The sequence below is a fragment of the Ranitomeya imitator genome, chromosome 5, assembly GCF_032444005.1.
Source record: "Ranitomeya imitator isolate aRanImi1 chromosome 5, aRanImi1.pri, whole genome shotgun sequence".
NCBI lineage: Eukaryota > Metazoa > Chordata > Amphibia > Anura > Dendrobatidae > Ranitomeya > Ranitomeya imitator.
The window spans coordinates 564902565-564926717 of NC_091286.1; the positions used below are offsets into that span (position 1 = coordinate 564902565).

Genomic DNA, 24153 nt, shown 5'->3' on the forward strand with positions numbered 1-24153 from the left:
TCCATCAGGCAGGCAGGGTAAGCCCCAGCGGAGCGGACAGAGGCTCGGGCTACCGACTCTCTCGATCGCAAGGCGTGGCGAGGCCGATTTTGACCGGGTCGGCCGACATTAGTCTCATCTGTATGGGGAGGGGCTTCGGTCCTCAGACCCCGCCCACACTTCAGCAGCTAGGAACTGTCCGTGTAAACAAATCTACTGAGCGCGTCCCTAGCAACCCTCTCGCCCGCTCTTTTCTGGTAGGCTGAAGGCGTGGCCCCTCCGCCTGGCAACATTTTTTGCACGCCGATTGGTCAGTACTTCTGGCGGTCATATGACAGCGCGTTTTGATTGGATAACGCGTTCAAACCCGTTAGTCCCGCCTTTTCCGCTGAACTGAGCGCTGTCCCTGGGAAGGATGACATAAGAGGTGTGATCGTGTGAGTAGTCCGCCGTGCGGAGGGGACAGGGGACACTGTGCAGTGGTGCGGGGGGGGACACTGTGCAGTGGTGCGGCGGCCACCCGAGCGTGCCCCCCGGTCTGCGCACTGACCCGCGCTGCAGACACTCGGTGTGCCCGTCACACTGCTCCGCTGGCCGCCTGGCTCTTTGTGTGTGATGCAGGCAGCGAGTCCAGTGTACACAAACGGTCCACAGCTTGTATGGGGACTACAACCTCCAGCATACAGCTGTGCGGCACGATAAGGGTGGTAGTCTCTGTGCCAGCATCTTATGTGATCACATCGTGTCCCACCGTTACTGGGATCTCCAGAGAAGCTGCCCTCTGACTTGCTGATCGTGGGGTCGGTGGAAGCTAGGGTTGAGCGACCTTGACTTTTTTAGGGTCGAGCCGGGTTTCGCGAAACCCGACTATCTCAAAAGTCGAGTCGAGTGAAATCGGCCGATTATGGCGAAAAGTCGAGGATCGACCGAAACACGAAACCCAATGCAAAGCCAATGGGAATTTTTTTTTTTTCTCTCTCTCTCTCTCTCTCCTCTCTCCTCCGTCCTGCCCCTCCGTGTAAGGGGGATACAGGTTCCCTGCTCTGCCCCCCGGTGTGTGTCCCAGCGTCGGACCCCCGTATGATCCGTGACTTATTACTGATCGAGGATTGGCGACGATTTGTTTTCCCCAGAGAACTCGTCCTGAAAGTGCCGTGCTCCAGGTTTATTATGGGAAATGCCTTCAGCTACGTTCCCACCCGGATTACCGGCGTAACGGCCGTGGAGGCGGATATGAAGCTCGCACCGCACGTCAGTGGACGCTGAGTGAAGACGCACAGGGGCTGGCGAGCTCTATAAATCCCATCCACTTTGCTGGAACTGTAAGAACAAAAATGTGCAGCATCATAAAACGCACCAAAATCTCATCCTTGTAGCCTTAGAGCACCACTCCAGCCTGGTTTTTCTTTTTCAGTGCTGGAGTGACGCTTTAATAAATGTATGCCCGCTATTCCCGGTCATACACTCCCTCTCTGGCGCCCTCACTGGTTCTCTTGTAGTCAGAAGCTACAGCACAAGTTCTCAATTAAAGTCTATGAAAACCAGAACGAGGCTCATAGACTTATATTGAAAAGTGACTTCCGACGCACTGCAGCTGCCAGCCGGTCACCGACGGGAGCGACGCTGGACAACAAAGGCGGCAGTGCCCAGGAATTACATTTACAGCACCACTCCAACTATGCAATAAAAAAAAAAATGCTGGAGTGTTGCTTTAAAGGGAATCTATCAGCAGCGTAACGTTGGGGCAAAGAGAAGCCGAATCCTAGGATGTATCACTTAGATTACCGGGTGCAGCCGTTCTCACACAATCGGAGCTTTTAAATTTAGCAATGAAGCAGACCGGAGAGAACCCCTGTAAGGACGACCTGCCGCCAGGTTAGAAGAGGACAGTTTTGCTCTTATTTTATTCCTACTGCTCTCTGTGCATTGTTTGTGTATGTTCAGAGATATGGTACTTTTCATTTAGTGCTAATTCTTAGGGCTCGCTCACTGGCGTAGGTTTTCTCATGTGAGAAGATCAGACTGATTATGCTAGAAGAAGGTCTGAGGTTGTAGGTTGTAAGGCGATGTGCACACACTGCGGATTTTGCTGCGGATCCGCATCACTTTTCCATGTGGTGTACAGTACCATGTATACCTATGGAAAACAAAATCCGCTGTGCCCATGCTGCGGAAAAAAACGCACAGAAACGTAGCGGTTTATATTCCGCACCATGTCAATTCTTTGTGCGGATTCCGCAGCTGTTTACACCTGCTCCATAGTAGGAGTCCAGAGGTGTAAAACCGCAGGTGGAATCTGCACAAAAACCGCGGTAATTCTGTGGTAAATCCGCAGTGCGGTTTACCTGCGGATTTACCAAAATCAGTGTGGAAAAATCCGCACACCATTCTGCAGCGTGTGCACATCTACTATATTATTGTCTAAGGGTCACTTCCGCCTGTCTCTCTGTCATAGATATTCATTGGTCACGGCCTCTGTCTGTCATGGAAATCCAAGTCGCTGATTGGTCGTGGCAAAACGCCCACGACCATTGCCACGACCAATCAGCGACGGGCACAGTCCAGCGGCAACATGGCCACTCCTTCCTCCCCACAGTCAGTGCCCGGCGCCCGCTCCATACTCCCCTCCAGTCAGCCCTCACACAGGGTTAATAGCAGCATTAATGGATCGCGTTATGCCACGGTGTAACGCACTCCATTAACGCAGCTATTAACCCTGTGTGACCAACTTTTTACTATTGATGCTGCCTAAGCAGCATCAATAGTAAAACCATCTAATGTTAAAAATAATAATAATAAAAAAAAAAGATTATTCTCACCCTCCGACGTGGCGTCCTGTCCTCGGCAGTGCAAGCGGCAGGTTCCGGTGCTAAGGATGCTATGTGAGAAGGACCTTCCATGACGTCACGTTCATGTGACCACGACGTCATCACAGGTCCTGCGCTCATACCAACCCTGGACCGGAAGCTGCCGCATGCACCGCACACAGGCGACAGGACTACAAGGGGTCCCTCGGAAGGTGAATATATGTTTATTTTTTTATTTTAACTCTTTTTTTAACCTGTTACATATGTGGCTGTGCTGTATACTACGTGACTGGGCAGTATACTACGTGGCTGTGCTGTATACTACATCGCTGTGCAGTATACTACGTCGCTGGGCAATATACTACGTGACTGGGCAATATACTACGTGACTGGGTAATATACTACATGACTGGACAATACACTACGTCACTGGGCAATATACTACGTGACTGGGCAATATACTACGTGGCTGGGCAATATACTACGTGGCTGGGCAATATACTGCGTGACTGGGCAATATACTACGTGGCTGGGCAATATACTACGTAACTGGGCAATATACTACGTGGCTGGGTAATATACTACATGACTGGACAATACACTACGTCACTGGGCAATATACTACGTGGCTGGGCAATATACTACGTGGCTGTGCAATATATTACGTGGCTGTGCAATATACTACGTGGCTGGGCAATATACTACGTGGCTGGGCAATATACTACGTAACTGGGCAATATACTACGTGGCTGGGCAATATACTACATGACTGAACAATACACTACGTGACTGGGCAATATACTACGTGACTGGGCAATATACTACGTGGCTGGGCAGTATACTACATGTCTGGGCAATATACTACGTGGCTGGGTAATATACTACATGACTGGACAATACACTACGTCACTGGGCAATATACTACGTGGCTGGGCAATATACTACGTGGCTGTGCAATATATTACGTGGCTGTGCAATATACTACGTGGCTGGGCAATATACTACGTGGCTGGGCAATATACTACGTAACTGGGCAATATACTACGTGGCTGGGCAATATACTACATGACTGAACAATACACTACGTGACTGGGCAATATACTACGTGACTGGGCAATATACTACGTGGCTGGGCAGTATACTACATGACTGAACAATACACTACGTCACTGGGCAATATACTACGTGACTGGGCAATATACTACGTGGCTGGGCAATATACTACGTGGCTGGGCAATATACTACGTGGGCTGTGCAATATACTACGTGGGCTGTGCAATATACTACGTGGACATACATATTCTAGAATACCTGATGCGTTAGAATCGGGCCACCATCTAGTAGCCTCATAATCACCGAGGCAGGTTAACGATGCAACTGTTTGTTATTCCTTACGTCCATGGTCTTATGACAATTCCGGGTAGATAGCCACAATGCAATGCCCCCCCAGTCCACAAGATCCTAACCTGGGGCCGGTAGTTCCACTGCCCCCATTCCAGGCGATACCCACTGTCTCCCAACTTTTGTTTGGCCCACAGCTTTTGTGTCTCCTGCTAGTCTAGTCTGTAGTCACAATCCGTGGTCCTCCAGATGATGGTTTCCATAACCGTAGCACGTGTATCCAGCTCCTTCCAGAGGGCAAGTAGATGAAACCATATAAACTCATTTATATTTGCTTATGATACGTATTTGCAACTTTTTGCATGTGTCAGTACATGATAAAATGGTTGACCCATTGTTAGCTATGAAGAATAAATGTGCATCTGCTTCGTCTTCAAGTGCGCCCATGATGCACAGACTCTGCGCGCGGTGCACAGACTCTGCGCGCGGTGCACAGACTCTGCGCGCGGTGCACAGACTCTGCGCGCGGTGCACAGACTCTGCGCGCGGTGCACAGACTCTGCGCGCGGTGCACAGACACGGCACATGAACACTGCACATTTGCTCCCAGTTGCAGTCGTATGAAGCGCAAATGGTAAATGAGTCTGGGCAACAACAGATCTTATTATTTTTCTGATTTGTCCTGGGCTGCAACTAGTATGGAACGAGTGTAGCAAGGGCGATATTCATCAACATGTGGGATGACGGCATAAGTCACATGGTGACTAGGTATGAAACAATACGTTCAGATAAGTGCTTATCCAAATAACTATAGCATTTACCAAATAGCTGCCTCGGGAACAGGAAACCTATGGCGCTCCCGATAATCCGCTGTCCGGTGCCGCAGCTGCATGTGTCGTGCCTGCTTGTTGGGCTACACATATCACATATGTTAAATATCCAACAGCCCTATATGTGGTTTCTCCCTGGGAGAGGTTCAGGAAGGCCACGAACATACATTAGATAGTTGGCTGCGCAGCAGATTTCCTGGACATCTTCTTTACAGTACTTTATCGTTTTTGATGAGATTTTATCACTTAATGCTGCAAATACTCTCAATGGGTTTTACCCTTTGCAACAGAAGGGGCTCATGTACATGACCGATTTTTTTCTTTTTTTTTTTTCTTTACGAGAGCTATCCATGGTTCTCACCGTTAGCACTCATACCTATGATATTCTATGGGTCTGTGCACATGTCCAAATTTTTAATCGCACTGAGGAATCTGCGGAAAAAAAATGGAGACGCCCGATTTTGATCCGTGTATCGGATCAAAATTGACAATGCAAGTCTGTGAATAAAATCAGACCGCACTCGGATGACATCGATTTTCATGGACTGACAAAAAGAACAAGATGGTGAAATTTTTTTTTTCCTCCATGTCCGAGAAAAACTGATCAAGCTCTCATCAGAATAACCGGACCGGGTGTGTTATTTTACGCAGTTAGTGCAGATATTTCCACTGAAATTCTGCAGCATATATTATTGTTCCTTTGTAAATGTATCCTTAAAGGGAAGCCGTCATGGCGGATGACGCTATTACCCTGCAGATACAGGGTTAATCTGCTCATTAGTAGTGTTAGAAAGGTGCCGAGCTGCCATACTGAACTGCGGCACCTGGGAGAAAGTGAACTTTATTCCTCCTGAGAGCCGCTGGCTTTTAGTCATCTGCATATCTACAGTCACCGCTCAGCACTTTGACTGACAGCTCGCGGTGCAACGTACCAGTGCCGAGCAGGCCGTCAGTCATAGTGACAGGGCATGATTACAGCCACCTCTCGCTACGGACTGAACGTTATGGACCGCTCCAGCTTCTACTCGAAGACTGAAATCCCGCCCTTCTCTGTTGGTGTACCTCAAGGCTCTGTCCTTGGACCCTCTTTCTTCTCCATCTATACCTTTGGCCTATGACATCTTATCATGTCCCATGGCTTCCCGTACCACCTAAAAGATGACAACACTCAGATCTACCTCTCTGGCCCAGACGTCACCTCTCTGCTGTCCAGAATCCCAGAGCGTCTATTGCCCTTATGCTTCGTCTCATCATGGTTCCCAAAGCTCAATGTGGACTCATCAACTTTCCTCCATCACAATCTGCCTTGGAGTAACCCTCAACTCTACCCTGTCCTTCAAACCCCATATCCAAGCTCTTACCACAACCTACTGCTTCCAACTCAAAAAATGTTTCCAGAGTTCACCCTTTTCTCAACCCCTAAATCTACTAAAATGTTAGTGCATGCCCTCATCATCTCCCGCCTCTACTACTGTAACCGCAGACTTGTACTATATAATAAGAATGTAGCATCATGCGGTAGTGGACCAAAAACCAGTGTTGGTCGCTCAGAAATGCACCAGCTCTGCTTTCCTTGCAGCCGTGGGGTACAATTGTCTAAACATGCTAAATCGAATTTTCTGTGCAATGAAAAATAGTTTTTTGCGCAGACCCCGTCATATATTAGATTGTGAGCGGGTTACTGGTTGTCACTGCCATTCTATGACATAACGACATGTAATCCCCGTCTTTCTTGATCTTCCCATAGAGCGTACTGCCCTCCTCTCCGTATTGTCAGCGCGTTCTTACATACTGGTAAGATCTGTCGACACCCGGCTGACACATCGCGCAGTGACAGCTGTGCACGCACGTGACGGCGCTGCTTTCTTCTAGTCTGCATCACGCCTGGCTTCTCACTCTGGCTGTGTGGGAAGACGCACGGCAGGATTCTAATTCTTCACCTTCTGTCATCAGACTCGGACCATTTCTCAGTTTGGACTGGTCCCTTTCTCCTGTTACTTGTGTAGATCAGTGCAGGAAAGCTTGGACGCCTCAAGAAAATCAGTCTTGAGCAGTTTGGATTTGGAGCATCAGGATACCTAAGGGTGACGTATCCTCGAGGTTAGTCCTCACAACTTGCTAAATACTTAAGAAGGTGAATCTTTGCGTGTGGCCATGTTACTGCTGTGTGATAAGGTGCCCCTACCCTGCTAAGGGTTCACACTGCACCTCCAAGTGCCCCTAAGTCTTATATGAAGGCATGAAATGATATATATTCGGTTTTTTTTTTTTTTAGGGAAAACAGTCATTGGTTGCTTCATTTGAATAGAACTGATCTGCAGTTTTCAGCAGCAGCCACTACAAAGGGAACAGAGCTGTGCTGTCACCCCACTAGGGGCGATAACAGATGATTGTTAAGGGTCAAACCTCCAGCCATCTGATATTGATGACCTATCCTGACAGGACATCAATATCATAAGACCGACATGCCCTTTAAGAAAATGATCCAGTAAAGAGATCCCATTTTCTAACATAGTATAGCGCCACCTGGTGTTCAAAGTGTATACCAGTGTGCAGGTCCATGTAATGAATTGTGGACACACATGCTCCGTCATTTTCACTACAGCCAGGTTTCTGGTCACTGGATCAATATAGAATTATACGGCCATTGTGATATGAATTTTCAAAGTAAGTACATTCGCCTCACCAGCTTTACGAGATCTATTTAATGTATGCGGACTGAATTATGAACTCTGATGACAGATCTGCTTTAACATGTCTCAGCAATACTGTAAATAGTATTATAAAGTCATGTGATACGTGCGACAGATATTACATGACCAGTACAGTTCTCATCTGCTATGGGAACGTTTTATTTCTTTAATCCGTCTTAAATTATTTGTAAATTTCATTGTTGGGCAACTTGCAAGACACGTTTCTTGGTTATTTGTTGATTATTTTCACCCATAATGTTATTTTTCTGTCTAGGGACCACAATATTTTTAAAGATGGCGGCTTCAGTGGTACCACGATCCCCTAATTCTCCTCTGCACAGTGTTGCGCTGCTAAGCAAGTCCTTCCCCCAGCTCCCCAGCCCAAGAAGAAGACGACATGGTGGGCGAGCGAGGAGCCACTGGAATACAGCCAGCCTGACAGGTAACACTCACCACCGGTCTTAAAGGGGTTGTCCGGTCCAAATTGATAAGTCTACAGTCGCTCTGTGTGACTGCAGACTAATGAATCCCCCGGTGCACGCGCTGTGCGCTCCGAGGATTCGTCAGCTTCTGACCCGGGACTGGAGGGTATGTTTGCATTGTACATGCCCTCGTCCAGGGCATGGCCTCGCTCTCCATACACTTGTATTGAATGAGGTCGTGTCCCATCTAGTGACGTGGCCGTCCAGTGGGCATGGTCAACTAGAGGACGCGGCCTTGCTCCATACACCTATTAAAGAAGACCAGTCACTTTGCAAAAAAACCTAAATACCTTAGAAAAATCCTTGTCTAATTCTGCCACTATTTTGCGCTGTGCCACCACATTCCAGACATATTCACATTTCCTGCTTTTGGAGTACATTATGTGAAATTTCTGATTCTAGTCCAACTGGGCGTTTCTTCAGAGTCTTCTCTGGGGGTGTACAGTTTCACCCCTTCCTCCCAGATGCTGCCAATCACAGCCCAGCAGTGTCTGAGACTTCTAGATCTGCTGTAATTGGCAGGGTATTTTGAGAGGGGTGAAAGCGCACACCGCCCAGAGAAGATACTGAAGACATGCCCAGTTGGCCTGGAAATGTAGATTCCACATGTTACTCCCAAAGAGTAATAAGTGTGAATAGCTCTGCAATGGAACGATCTAGATCAAATCGAAAAAAGAGCTTCAGAATCAGGTGAGTGCAGGGATTTTGACAATGTATTTAATCTAATTTTTTAAGTAAGTCAAAGATGCGCTTTAAAGAAATTCGGAGTATCCAAAACTAGTCCTAACTGAATTTATAGTCCGCAGATACCATTTACATTGACGTCCTAGCAGGTTCCTGCCTATGAAATCTCATTATGTTATATATTTTTTCACAGGGGAAGACTGGAGCTCTTACAGTCTCTTTTCCACTACTAGCAACAATCTTTTGCGCTCACCCAGCGGTCTACCTACCCCAGATGACACCATCCACTCTCTACCATCATGTGTACGGAGCTCAAGCAGAGCTGTACTGACTGTGAACACCAAGACAACACAGGTATTACAACACACATCTAGGATCCAAGCGGTAACGTTTCTCCCTGCGGAGACTGATATGCCAAGGCGAGGAGACTTTTAAGCCTTGCAATGCTCCTCTGGGAAATAGGCAAATTGTCTCTTCAAAGCGAAAGAGGACTAGAATTCTAGTGCCACCTATTGGAAGTAGCAATCCTAACAGTCAATATCGACCTTGGCCTGTCAGTCTCAGCATGTCAGTCTCAGCAAGGAGAAACATTAACCCTTGGATCCCAGTCAGACGCCTCTCACCCAGCCAATACAGATCTCACACTTTGCACTGACGATAGGTAAGTCATGTGGCAAGGCTCGTTAAAGAGTCGATATTGATTGCTACTTCCTATATGTGGTGCTGGAGTTTTAGTCCTCTTCCTCTCTGAAGAGACCATTAACACATATCTAGGTATGCCGCCTGATATGTTACATAAGAATGGCGGTATTTGTTATATGAATATGCACACAACAGTCCGGGCAGCTCATTTATTTTCTTTGAAAACCAGTAGAAAATGTGATTCCCAGTTGAGTTCACTTGATGATGCAGAGCAATTAAGCAAGGATTATTAAAGACTTTTGATGTGGATTATGTATGCAGTGTGGGAGTCCAATAGGCTTATTTCCTAGGACGCTTCTAAGAACACTTTCACACATTTATTTACTCTATTTAAAATTAGCTTTTTAATTTCAGGATTAAACAACTTTCTAAATAGTCTTGATAAAAAAGTTTCCATTTTGCCGCTGTAGAGTCTGTGCCACTCCTTCATGTAGCTAAATGTTCTGCTGTTTCTGGCATAGATTAGTGATAAATTAATTTATTGGTAAAACCCCTTTAACCAGCTTAAATATTATATGCAAACAAGTGGAAATTGGCTTAATGACTAAATGCATCGACTTATAGCAACGTAGCACTTAAGAAAATTAGGATGGAAAATGTCTATTCCTTGATTCTTTAAAGGTTACAGAGATGACAAAACTAAGCAGTGCACATGAAAAATGATGCAGAGGCACCAATATCATCAGAAGATCGTAGAGTTTTGTTAAACCCCATAATTTGTGTTTTGTTTTTTGTTTTTAATCCTGGATTTTCAGTGGAGATCCCACCTCGAAAATCCACAGTGAAACCTCATCACTGACTTTCTCCACAGTAGTCATCTGTGTCTGTTCTTCATGAAAAAAAAAATGAGTGATTGATTAGAGATTGTTTTAATTTTCAAGTGTTCCTTCATCCGTTCCCCTTGTTTTGTAGTTTTCATAAGACTTCACTTGTTCATCCATCTGTTTATTCGTTCAAGCATTTATTCATAACTTGGTTTATTTGTGTTTCTTATATTAGCACGATATATTGTTTCTTTATGCATTTTAGGGTTTTCTTTTGTGTTTTTTTTTAAGGTTTTGATGGCAAATGATAAAGCCTGCAGAATGTTTGGGTACAGTAGTCTTGAGTTGATTGGCATGGGCCTGCCCATGTTGATCCCTGCTTCCAGCCACAGAATTTCTGAGACTCTGGAAGAAGAGCTGATAGAGGCGGATGGGATTTCCCGAGTACCTGGAGAAGTGGTAAGTGATATATACATATTCATATTTTTTTTTTTCTGAAAAAGGCAACTATTTGTTATTTAATACAGGTTAGTCTCCTATTCACTGATTTTCATGACCATTTTTTAATGATAAAAGGGGTTCAGGTCAGCAGTCACTCTGTGTGACTGTAGACTCGTGAACCCTCACACCGCGCGCTGTCAGGATTCTCTGGCACGTCACCGCATACTTGCGCGTCCTATCAATTTGCATGGATGAGGTCACATGCCGACTAGACGTGCGCGGCCTCGCTCAATACAAGTGATTTAAGTGTGGTTGTTGCAAATGGCATGCTTACAATCACATTATCGCCCGCTCCCAGCATCCTGACAGTGTGAGGATTCACGAGTCTACGGTCACATAAAATGACTGCACCCTTAAGTCCCGAGCCTGGACAACCCCTTTATTTTCAGTGCAGCGGTATTCTTTTGCACACTTGGCGCACAAATAAGAGATGCATGTTGACGATCGTAGCAGCAATTTGGTTTGTTATCATTTTAGTCTTTAAAATCAACACTTTTAACAAATAACTTTGCTTTGTTTCGTGAAAATGTGCTTTTGATTCAAAAATATATTTTTTTACTTCCTCTGCACAGGTTGAAGCGGTGCGAAATGGGGGAGAGGTGATAGTGTTATGTCTCTGGATACGAAAAGTAAAAAGCCAGTGCCTGCTGTTTCTGGATACAGTACAGATCATCAGCACAGTTCTATCTTTTCAACAGGATGTGAGTCTCTCTAAGCTTTTTTTTGCACAACTACGGCGCACCATTATCAATAGCTCCTCCGTTTTTGAGACATACGTGGGACATATCCCTTTCTATACAGTATGTCACATTTTGCCAGATTTTGTATATCTCCCAATTTTTTTTATTAGGTGTGTAAACAACCAGAGTCCCCTAAATTGACACCAGATTTCCATAATAAACCAGTCTGTGCTAACGATAAAAAGAAAAGTTTATTACCCCTTTTATCTTGGGTGAGCAGAGCTGCAAAGTGGTTACCACCTATAAAACAAATTGGGAATGAAATACTTTAGTGGATGTGGTCTTTGCTAAGAAGGTCTGGGTTGGAATGCTCTCTATCTGTTGTATTCGGTACTTTGGCAAGAATAATGGTCCGTAGGAACATGCCACCACCTTAAGACTGTCGCGCTTCTGGCATAACCTATTAGAAATGTGCATATTGCCGAAGACAGGTTGTATTTAAAGGGGTTGTCCAGTGAAAACAAACTGACTGATCGGTGTGTGGTGGGTTCCGACCGCTGGGACCCTCACGGATCGTCAGATAAGGGTGTTTTTGTCCCAAATGAATACTTTTATTTTAGTTACAAAATGGAGAGCCAGGTCAGACTGTTGACCACCTTTCCATTTATTCTCTAAGGGGTTGCCGTAGAAAGCTGAGCCCCAAAGGGAATGAATGAAGATGCCGATGAGCATGTGCACTTCTGCTCCATTCTATGAGGGTTAAGAGTTCCCCGTTCTGCCAAACACATTGTCAGATTCCCACCGATCAATGTGTTATTGCCTATCCTATGGACAGTTGATAACTTATTTTCACTGGAAAACCCCCTTTGAGTGTGTCGTCTGCTACTTGGACACTTTCTTCTCAATTACTGTATTCCACCATGGAAATAAAAAAAGCCTGTACTCCCCTTTGGTGCTGGACCTCCCCAGTGATGCCTGAACCGGGTCTCCTATGGATTGCCTGACAATCTTATGTCGTGTGAGCCCTGCAGCTAATCAGTGATCACTAATGGGTAGTGTCATGCTCCCTTCTATCAGACAAAACTGTCATCCAGAGGACATCAGACAGCAACAGTAGTTCTCACTTCCTCCGGATGTAAGTTTCGTCTGAAGGAAGGGATTATGAAACTGTCTCACTAGTGATCACTGATTTTCTGCAGGGCTCCCGTGACATAATACCATTACGGAAGCCCCAGTGCTGACTTCACTATAGCAGTACCAGAGGAGCGTGCAGGCTGTTTTTATTTTACATGGGGCAATTTGGTAACTGAGTATTGCACAACCCCTTTAACCCCTTGACATATGACGTATTTATACATGGTATCTCCCCATTTGATGCGGGCTTATGATGAGCGCATAACTTTTCTGGCACATTACATCTGGTTTCATTGTAGCCTTGGACACCGGAATGCCTCTTCGAGGACCATCAGGGATCATAAAGAGAGCATCTGCCCTCTGGAAGGGGGCGGTCCTAGAAAGGTGCAACCTGTTCAGAGATTGCTCTAGAGGGTGAACGGAGAGAGTAGGGCGATTTCCTCATTGAGATGAAAACCGGAGACTACCTTGGAAAGAAAGGAAGGAACAGGCCGCAAAACCACCTTATCCTGGTGCAGAATAAGGAAGGATGAGCAACATGAAAGAGCTGGCAGCTCCGAAACCCGCCTAATGGAAGTGATGGCTATGAGAATAAACATGAGAATTAGAAGTAGGCAGACTCAATAACTAATGGCAGAGGTTAGGGGACAGAAAGGAAGAATTGCTGCGGAGAGTGTTAGTCTGCAGAGCAGAGCTTACCCATAGGAGAGCTGAGGAACCGCAAGCTGACGAGGGTTCTGCGAGGCTGAGGGCTCAGGAAGGCCGGCTGGAGAGGCTTCTGAAGTAAAGTGGGCAATCTGTCTCAGTCCAGATGCCGAAAAATGGCGCAGCAGGGGGAAGAGGTGGGCCTCGTGTGAGGAAAGTAGGTGTGCAGTGCCGGGCGACACTGAGGGAGGAGGGGGGGGGTGTCCCTACTGGGTGCTAAAAAAAAACAAAAACCTGCGCGACAAGGAGGGGGGTGCGGGGATAAGCGCCGTAACTAGGCCGCACCGAAGCTTAGGTCTAAATTAGTGAGTGAGGGCGTCGCGGAAAGGTAAAAAGCTGTGGAAAAAAACTGCCCAGACAAACATGCTCACACACATGCTTCTGCACCCCCAGAGGCTGCCCCGGATTCTTCTGATAATATGCTATGGACTTTCTTCTTATCGCCTCTGGAAACCTGGAGTCCTTAATAAAGAGATGGAGAGGAGAGGACATCTGTGCTAAAAAAAAAAGGATATCTTTCCATCCCTGAAGATGTCTCTGAAGAATAATCAGACGTCTGCACCTCACTGGCTTGTGGGGCGTCTGTACTTCCTTAGACCATAAGACTTTGGTGGGCGAGCGGGCACGAGTAGGGGGCCAGGACCATTCTTCAGATCACCTGAGCACTCTTGATGTGTTAGGGGCTGGGGTTCTGCCAGATAGACATATGAGGATACGGGGTGTCAGTCCACATCATACTCTCTACTGAAGTACAGTGTGACTGTTCATGCTGTATCCCTCCAGAGATAGAAGAGAAGAGGACCTTCTGAAAAAGAAAAGGTAAAAAGTTACTGAAAAATGACAAAAACCAACGTAGATATGGGTCTAATGAAAGACCCGTCGTGTCCACCTCCTACTGACACTAAGCTAAAACCAAATATCCTAGTGCTGGTCGGTGGGGTGTATACTGCGGAGGAGGAGGTAACTTTTCTTTATCGCTTCATTGGGTGACACAGGTAACCATGGGTGTATGCTGCTGTCGCTAGGAGGCTGACACTATTCAAAAAAAGGAAAATAGCTCCTCCGCCGCAGTATACATCGACCGACACGCACCAAGTACCTCAGTTTGTGCTTAGCGTCTGTAGGAGGCGGACCTGGATCTGTTCCCAGATCCGCAGCTAATCCTTTTTCCTTACAGGTATTGTTGTTTTATTAACATTTTCCCTTTGTCTTTCAGATACAGCTCAGGGAAACGGTGTAATTTCTCACCCTGCCTTCCCATATTATGCGGCTGAGCGAGCAGTGTGGTGTCACCCACATCGCAACTCTCAGGCTATGTTCACACTTTGCAGATTCCACTGCGGATTTTTCCGCAGCAGAATTCCAAAATCCGCAGTGAAAACCGCAGCGCGTTTTCACTGCGGATTTATCGCGGTTTTTACTGCGTTTTCTTCTGCGGATTTTCAACTGCAGTTTTCTATTGGAGCAGCTGAAAATCCGCAGAAAAGAAGTGACATGCTGCGGAATGTAATCCGCAGCGTTTCCGCGCGGATTTTTCTGCAGCATGTGCACAGCGTTTTTTGTTTCCCATAGGTTTACATTGAAATGTAAACTCATGGGAAACTGCTGCGGATCCGCAGCGGTCAAATCCGCTGCGGATCCGCAGCAAAATCCGCAAAGTGTGAATATAGCCTCAGGCCGCAGGCAGGACACTATCCCCTGTCACCATCACGGGTGCTCCAGGGCTGATTCCGGTGGCTGGTCCTTGCCATTTCCCTCCTCCCCCTCTCCTCGGAGAGGGATGAGAGGAAGACGGTGGTCACCAGTGGTGACCTCCCCCCTTTTCTGAAGGGGTTGATGCCGTCTTCTACACTGTTCGGAGACAGTGTGGGAAGAAGAATTTTCATCTACAGCGACCCTCTCCACAAGGGCCCCTGGACGATCCTCACCTCATCTGCAAGTGGAGCCGGACATCTCTCAAGGTACTAGCAGTATGTCGCGCATTATGCGCTCCGTCCGCGTTCCCTTCGCGGGTATATTGCTGCCCGGAACCTTCTCTTTCTCTGCCTCACACTTTACCCCCGTCAGGATGCCGCACAGAATATGGCGTCACTGAACGACAGCGGCCTTTTTTTCTTCATCCCCCTCCTTCTGCCCTGGCCAGAGCCACGACCCTGCACTAAGCGCGCGTATTTATCGCGCGCTTTCTCCCTCATCATGGGATCTCCTCTCCCTACCTGGTGCACTACTCCGGCGGCATAACCAATAAAAGGGGCCCCTATTCCCTTATGCCGTGAGACGTGGCCAATTTTCATGCCCGGACTAGGACTTTTTGTTAATGCCTTTTTTCCGGTCCTGTCTCTGCGGGTGCCGAGCCTTCGCATAATGCCATGTCCTCTGTTGATTTAGCCCCCGGTTTTGGGCCTTCTCCAGACTCTTGTGTAGCCACGCCCCCTTACCGGGCCACGGCCACTCAGCGGTTGCCTTCCAATTAGCCACGCCCCCTTACTGGACCCTCGGCCTATCAGGGCATGCCGCATGCTTAGCCCTCCTTCGATGAGCGCGTTTTCTTGGCATAATTAGGGAGTGTGTTTTTCTCTATCCCTCTCTCCCGGTCACCGAGACACGCACACCATATAGTGTGTTTCTGTCTGCAAGGCGTGTGAGGATTCGTGCAGTGTCTGTCACCATCCACTTCCGGCTCCAAAGGGCACAGCAGGCGTCCATCACTAATCCATCACTGGATCTGGGGGACACTGCAGCCTGAGCAGTCTCAGCGTCGTCTCTGTTATCTGGTAGGACCAGCCCAGACTGGTTATTTTCTGTCTTCACAAGGGCTTAGCTCTCCCCAGCAGTAGCCCTAGTCCCTCACGCTTGCCCTATCTCAGGGAGGCCCATTCCTGTCCCTATAATCCACGACGCCTGTGCCATCTGTTAGAGAAGTGGTATTCGGACCAGCCCGGGATGAGAGCACTCCACTCCCTCCGGAGTGGGCTGTTGCCATGTCACAGTCGGTCTCAGACCTGACAAAGATTCACAGTCCCTGGTCCAGGTCCTGGAGCAACTTCTACATTTGCCTTCTGCCACCAGTGCTCCAAACACCTCTCACGGTGATTCGTACGCACCTGACCGCGACCTTACCAGGGTCAAATCGGGTATAAAGCAAAGAAGCGGGCTCCTCCCCATGCCCCCTCCTCGGTCTTCTGCCACCAGTGCTACGAACACCTCTCACTGTGATTCGCACGCACCTGACCCCGACCTTACCAGGGACAAATCGGGTACAAAGCAAAAGAAGCGGGTTCCGTCCCATGCCCCCTCCTCGGAGGTGGCTTTTGGGGTCGGATATGGATTCCCAGTCTGAGTCCTATACTGACCAGACCTAAAAGATGCAAGATATGCTCATTAGCCATCTTGGCAAATTGCCCAAATTCTGAACCTAAGGGAGGACGAGGCACCTGCTCAGGAGCACTCCGTTGTCTTCAAATGGGTAAAATGTCCTTCCCGGCATTTCCCTAATCACAGGGAATTTGTGTTGATTATGTCTAAACACTGCGAACACCCTGATGATATGTGCACACGTTCTGTTTTTTTTTGTGCGTTTTTTCGCAATAAAAACTCATTAAAAACGCATGCATTATGCATCCTATTATTTAGAATGCATTCTGCAATTTTTGTGCACATGATGCGTTTTTTCCACGAAAAAAACGCATCGCAGTAAAAAACAGCATGTTCATTAATTTTGCGGGGTTTTTTTGCGTTTTTCCTGCTATTCTATGCATTTGGAAAAACGCAAAAAATTCGCATAAAACGCATCAAAAACGCATGCAGATTTCTGGCAGAAATGTCTGGTTTTTGTCAGGAAAATTTCTGCCAGAAATCCTGACGTGTGCACATACCCTGAAAAACGCTTCCCAGGAAAGAAGAAGCTATTATCTTTCCCTTTAGCCCACACCTTGGTGATAAACGGGCAGAATTCCCTAATGTGGATCCGCCAGATTCTCGCCTGTCTTCCAAGACAGTCTTATCTCTGCTGAACAGTGCATTACTTAAGGATTCTACGGATAGATAGATTGAATTCTTGGCTAAGTCAGCCTTTGAATCAGCTGGCGCCTCTCTCTGTCCCATTTCTCCTTCGCCTCATTGGGGGACACAGGACTGTGGGTGTATGCTTCTGCCGCCAGGAGGCTGACACTAAGTAAGCTTTAAAAAAAAAAAAAGTTAGCTCCTCCTCCGTCGTATACACCCTGACACTGGCTACCGGAGAATCCAGTTTATGCTTAGTGTCTCAAGGAGGCACACCTCTGAGTCCTGTTCCTTTGGACTCCATTTTCAACGGTATGAATTGAAGGGGCGACGGATCCTTTTGAGGGTCCGATCTCCCCAAACCATCAACGGGCAAGCACGTGTGATTCCTTATCCACGTATCCTTTCCCGCTACGTGGGATTCTTCACCGGACTTGGCCCTGACCACCCTAAGGTATTGAGACCCTGGGCTGTACAGGTGCCCCTAGTTGTCCGTGTTTCCCCCCGGTTTTCTACACCCCTGCTCTGCTGCGGTGATAGATGGGGTGGTGGACGGTCCCTCTCCTTATCCTGGGCAGATAATGGAGATAGGGTTCCTGCACCGTCTTTTTTGCTTCGCCGGATGCTCTGGGGGGGCTCCTGACAGGGCACTCTATCTTTTGTTTTTACCTGACGCTGCTGGCATCTTGGCGGTACTTCAGGGTCCGTCGCCTGCGCCGTGTCCTGTGGTTGGGCTGGCGGCGCTGCGGTGCCGCCGGCGCCGTTTTCCTTTTTCGGCGGCCGGTTCTGCGGGGCTGTGGTGCGGCGCTGTGTGCGGCCGGTGCCGCGCTGTCGCTCCAGGTGCGGCCAGGTCTCCTGCAAGCATGGGGACAACTTCCGGGCAGCTCAGGGCCTGGGCTTCCGCCCAGCAGACTGCGCGGTTAGGCTCCTCCCCTTCCGGCGCGTCCACTTCCAGTTCTGCCTTTCCTCTCTTAGGGGGAACAAATTGAAGTCCCGGCTTCAGGCCTACTATAGGCCGCAGCGCAGTATGGCGGCCCCGCCCCCTGAAATCGGCTCGGAGGGCTCTGAAGAGGATAAAGGCAGCATCTTTTTGCTCCGCAGCGTGTGTCCGGATCCGTCGCTACAACCGTGGGGACACAGGACTGGGGTAAGTGCTTCTCCCTCCAGCTGGCTGAAGCATTATTTTTCTCCCAGTCTCTGGCCCTGGGTATAGCTTTACGGATCACTATGTCTAGAAGAGTTAAGTCTCACATGGTTCTATTTACCGGTTGTGTAGATTGTCGTGCCCCATTCCCGCACGCCCAGAGTAATTGCCGCTGCGAGGCCTGTGACTCTGAACGTGCCCAGGAGCCCCCCCCCCTGCCAGTTCCCCAGCAATCCCTCCGGCTCCTGCCCCTCAAGATTCTGGGGCAGCTCCGCCGGAATGGGTCACGTCCTTGTTGCAATCCATGGCGTCCCTTACTGAAGCAATCAAATCCCTTCAGACCCCGGCAGTCAGGGCCAGCAGTCCATCTGCCTCGGAGAGGGCCTCTGGGTCTCAGGAGCCTTCGGCCTGCAGGGGCCGTGCTCACACTAGACAGACGCGTGGAAAGCGGATTCGCACTGCGTCGCCCAGGCCTTCAGGTGCCTTCCCCTGCAGAGAGCGGGGAAGTTGAGACAGACTATGAGTCTGAAGGGTCCCTTAATTTTGAGAGTCCTGGTTTTCAGGAGTCAGTAGATAGCCTCATTGAGGCTGTCAATCAGTTCCTGGGGATTGAGGACGAGCTCGCCTCATCCTCAGATCATAAGGTCTCATTTAAGCGGGCCAAATGGGCCCATAGGGTATTTTCCTCTCATCCGGAATTTGAGGACCTGATTCGTCGTAACCAGGAGCACCCGGACAAACGTTTTTCAGGGCAGAGGGCTCTGAAAGCTATGTATCCCTTTGCTACTGAACTTTGTAGTAATTGAGCGGAAAATCCTGCTGTGGATCCTCCGGTGTCCCGTTTAGCCTCTAACACATTATTATCTCTCCCTAATGGCTCGGCTATTAAGGATCCTACGGATCATCTTATAGAGAGCTTGGCTCGCTCCGTTTTTGAGGCTTCAAGTTCAGCGCTTTTCCCTTCTTTCGCGGCAACCTGGGTTGCTAAGGCTATGATGTCTTGGTCAGAGTCTTTAACAAAGGCTCTTCAAGAGAGTGATTTGTCAGCAGAATTGGTGGAAATGTCATCTCAGATAGCACTGGCTGGTAGTTATCTGATTAATGCATCCTTAGATGCTGCAGATTGTGCCTCTGTGGCTAATGCTATTGCTATTAGAAGGGCTCTCTGGCTAAGAACTTGGCGTGCTGACTCTACCTCTAAAAAATCGCTTACAACTCTACCGTATCAGGGTGGTCGCTTGTTCGGTGAAAAACTGGATCAGCTGATTTCGGATTCCACAGGAGGGAAGAGTAAGTTTCTTCCTCAGCAGAGGATTAGACAGCCTTTTCGCCACCAATTTCAAGCTCGTTTCAGACCCTTTCGCAATGCTAGATGGGCCCCAGCATCGAGTTCTGCTGCGCAGGGTCGACCCAATCTGGACCGAGACGCTCGGATCCCCTATTCGGCCAAAGAGGGGGGAAGAATGCGTTCCCAGAGGATCTAGGGCTCAAAGGTATTCAGCCTAGTGACTGGAGGCCTCCTCGGAGTACCTCCAACATATTAGGCGGACGTCTGCTTTTGTTTCTCCAGGTCTGGCTTCAAGTAATCCACGACCGGTGGGTGGGAGAGCTCGTATCTTCAGGTTACAAGATAGAGCTGGTCCGTCTACCTCCTCCCCGGTTTTTCCCATCCCGTCTTCCCAGGTCTGAGTCCCTCCGACAAGACCTGTACAACTCCATAGAGTCCCTTCGTCTCAGCGGAGTGATTTCTCCAGTTCCAAGGGAGGAAAGGTTTCAGGGCTTTTATTCCAATCTTTTTGTAGTCCCCAAAAAGGACGGAACGGTAAGGCCTATTCTAGATTTAAAACTTTTAAACAGGTTTGTCCGCGTTCGTCACTTTCGGATGGAATCGCTCCAGTCAGTCATTGCCTCACTAGAAAAGGGAGAGTTCTTGGCCTCGATAGACATTCAGGACGCCTATCTACATATTCCCATCTTTCCGCCTCATCAAAGATTTCTCCGGTTTGCCTTAAACAATCTGCACTTCCAGTTCACGGCTTTACCCTTCGGGCTGGCCTCCGCTCCCAGGGTGTTCACAAAAGTCATGGCAACTGTGGTGTCCATTCTGCACTCCCGGGGCATAGTTGTCTTGCCTTACCTAGACGATCTACTGATCAAAGGGTCGACTTTTCAATCTTGCAGGAAAAATGTCGGCATCACCCTGGACACCCTTTCTTGTCTAGGTTGGCCAATAAATTTAAGGAAGTCATCCCTTCAACCATCTCGGAGGATCTCATTTCCAGGCATGATCTTCGACACCTCTCAAGCCCTTTCAATCCTCCCCCAGGACAAGGTCCTTGACCTTCGGCGGGAAGTGAGGAAGGGCATGATGGTTCCGGCTGGAATCAAGGCTCATTCAACTAGAGCAGTGGGGGCTTCCTGGGCCATTCGGCACCAAGCCTCAGCAGAACAGGTTTGCAGGGCTGCAACCTGGTCTAGTTTGCATACTTTTGTCAAACATTATAATGTCCACTCCCAGATCTCTGCGGATGCAAGTCTGGGTAGAAGGATTCTTCAAGTGGCACACTTATAGAGAATCATTATCCGGATAATTATTACCGGTGAGTTAATTTCCCTCCCAGGGACTGCTTTAGGACATCCCACAGTACTGTGTCCCCCAATGAGGCGAAGGAGAAATAGGGATTTTTGTGTTACTCACCGTAAAATCCTTTTCTCCGAGACGCTCATTGGGGGACACAGCTCCCTCCCTGGTAGCCTGTTGGCTGCTTTGGCTGTATCTGATTTTGTTGGACAGTAGGATCTTTTCTAGACATAAGTTTTCTGTATTTATGCTGTTATATCATTTTTTGTGTTTTGTTCTCCTACTGCTTTTGCACCAAACTGGATTCTCCGGTAGCCAGTGTCAGGGTATATACGACGGAGGAGGAGCTAACTTTTTTTTTTTTAAGTTTACTTAGTGTCAGCCTCCTGACGGCAGAAGCATACGCCCACAGTCCTGTGTCCCCCAATGAGCGTCTCGGAGAAAAGGATTTTACGGTGAGTAACACAAAAATCTCTATATTTGCCTCCACCTGGGTATAAAAATCCATGTCTACCTGAGCAAGAATGCTTCATTAGGGTATTCCAGGCTTCTTCGGATGAGATGCCAAATCGGGTAGATCACTGCCCATGCCGGCAAATGTCTCGTGACCGCTTCCTTTTGATGTGGCTGGTTGATCCGCCACGGCTACCAGCAACATCGCTGCTATACGCCATATTCTCTGGTCTCTCTGGTTTTGCCTTGCAAGGCCCTAGACCTTTTGGATCCAAGCTGGATCAAATAATTTTGGATGTCCCGGCGGGAAAAGCAACTCCCTTTCCCGGTCCAAGTCTAAAGTCTTTAATAGAAAAAGGATGCCTCAATCTCGAGACAAATAGTGACTTCTGGCTACAAAATCGACTTTTCTTCTCCTCTAGGAAGACGTTTCCTTCTGTCTCACCCGCCAAGACATACGTCGCAGGCCCCAGGGGTCCTTCAGGCCGTCTTTTTCCCTACCATGCACAGGAGCGATCGTACCCGTCCCCAGGCATCAATGTTTTTTTTTTCGGGGTTCTACGATATTCTTTTCATAGTCCCAAAGAAAGACGGGCCGCCCTTTCCGTTTTTTGACCTCAAGCGCTTGAAATGTCACGTTCGGATCTGCCTTTCAGGACCGAGTCCCTACGTTCGGTAATCACTTCCATGGAACTGGGACAATTTCTTCACTTTCTTGTTTGTGTTCAGCATCAGAAGTCCCTATGGTTTGCGATCGAGGAGGATCTTTATCAGTTCACGGCCCTCCCTTTCGACCTGACCTGGCCTCTGCTCCCAGACTATTCACGTCATGACAGCGGTCATGGACTTCCTTCATTCCAAGGGGATTCTCATATTTCCCTACTTGGACGATCTTCTGATCAAGGAACCGTCCCGCCGAGACTGCGACCAGAGTCTTCAGTTTTCTCTGGACGCTATGGTCCATCTCAGCTGGATTACCAACAGACAAAGGTTTTCCCTCACCCTTGCCCAGCACCTGGTGTTTCTAGATTTAAGGTTCGACACGACCCAAGCCCATGTTTTCCTTCCAAAGGAGACGTTTTCTTTCCTCTTCCAGGGGACCCGTACTCTAAAGCGACCACCTTCTCCCCCCCCTTCGGTCTTGCAGGAGAGTTCTAGGGAAAAGAATTGCCACTGTGGAAGCCTTTCCTTTTGCCCATTTCCATGCCAGTCCTCTTCTGCTGGCTTTCTGGTCATCTTCAAACAAGAGGTCCGTCTCCCAGGACGGTCCCGTGCTTCTACCTCTCTTGGTGAGGCAGTCCCTCACCTGGTGACGCTATTGGCATCAGTCTTATGAAGAAAGTTCTTCCTTCCTCTCCAGTGTCAGGCCAGTCTCCTCAGTTGGGGAGCTGTTTTTTCTTCGTCACACAGCGCAGTGCCGCTGGAATGCCCAAGAGGCCGCTCTCTCCCATCAATCTCCCGGGATCAGGGAAATTTCCTTTGCTCTTTGCCACTGGCATACCCTCCTTCCGAGCCAGCCGGTCTGCATACAGTCGGACAACGCCAGCACATTCTGGGGGTAGAAAATCGGGCAGCTGATTTTCTGAGCCATCAGGTCCTCGCTTCGGGCGAGTGGTCGCTCAGCCCTGCCATCTTCACCCAGATATGCAGAAATGGGCTCCCCGGACGTCGTTCTCAGGGCGTCTCAGATGAACCACAAGGTTTCTTTGTTCATTGCCAGGTCCCGGGATCCGCTAGCCATCTGTTACGAGGCTCAAGTAATATCGTGGCCACAATTCCAACTGCCTTATTTTTTTCCGCCTCTCCCTTTGAGTCGTGAAAGGGTTTAAGGCAAAAGGGATCCCTGTAATCCTGATAGCTCAACTGGCCAAGAAGTGCCTGGTGAACATACTCATGGACACCCCCTGGAAGCTTCCAGGCCATCCAGATCCTCTCTCTCAAATCCCCCTCTTCCACCAGAGTTCACAGTCTGAGTTTAAGAGCATGGCCGTTTAAGCCATAGTCCTGAGGGAGGCTGTTTTTTCCATCAGGTCACTCAGACCATGTTTAGCGCCAGAAAACCAGCATCCTTGCGTATCTACTGCAGATACTAAAAGGCTTTCTTCTGGTGGGAGTGAGGACAAGGGTTTAGTCCCTATGCCCTGTTCTCTTCCTTCCATTCTTGGTCTTCTACAAGTGGGTTTTGATAATGGTCTATCGTTCTGTCAATTCTTTTCCAACGAAATCTGGCTTCTCTTTCCCAGGTAAAGACCTTTCTTCAAGGAGTCGCCCACCTGGCACCTCCTTATCGTCTTCTGATAGATCCATGGGATTTTAACCTTGTCTTTGGCGTCCTCCTGCTGAGCCCATTCAAGACATCACGTTTTCTCTCCTGTTATGGAAAGTTGTCTTCTTAGTTGCATTATGTCCATCAGGAGAGTTCCCGAGTGAGCAGCATTGTCCTGCCATTCCTCGTTCCTGATTCTACATCAGGACAAGGTATTTCTCAGGCCTGTTCCTTTCTTCCTATCTAAGGTGGTCTTTTCATTTCACATTAATGAAGACATTGTCCTTCTCTCTCTGGTCCATCCCGCTGGAGAAGTCCCTCCACAAGATGGATCCTGTTAGAGCTATACGAGTCTACTTTTCAAGGACTGATCCCTTTCGTCAATCTGATGCCCTGTTCGTCATC

General features: G+C 48.3%; 1 protein-coding gene across 2 annotated transcripts in view; it reads left to right on the plus strand.

Annotated features, from left to right (window-relative positions):
• Positions 1–366: 366 nt before the first annotated feature.
• Positions 367–24153, plus strand: part of PASK (PAS domain containing serine/threonine kinase) — a 96519-nt gene continuing 72732 nt past the window's right edge. For both annotated transcript variants that reach the window (XM_069727721.1, XM_069727722.1), the window contains exons 1-5: positions 367–416; positions 7925–8092; positions 9010–9170; positions 10574–10741; positions 11356–11484. In XM_069727721.1, coding sequence (XP_069583822.1) covers positions 7945–8092; positions 9010–9170; positions 10574–10741; positions 11356–11484 — 606 coding nt within the window. In that variant the 5' untranslated portion in view covers positions 367–416; positions 7925–7944. The remainder of the gene's footprint in view (positions 417–7924; positions 8093–9009; positions 9171–10573; positions 10742–11355; positions 11485–24153) is intronic.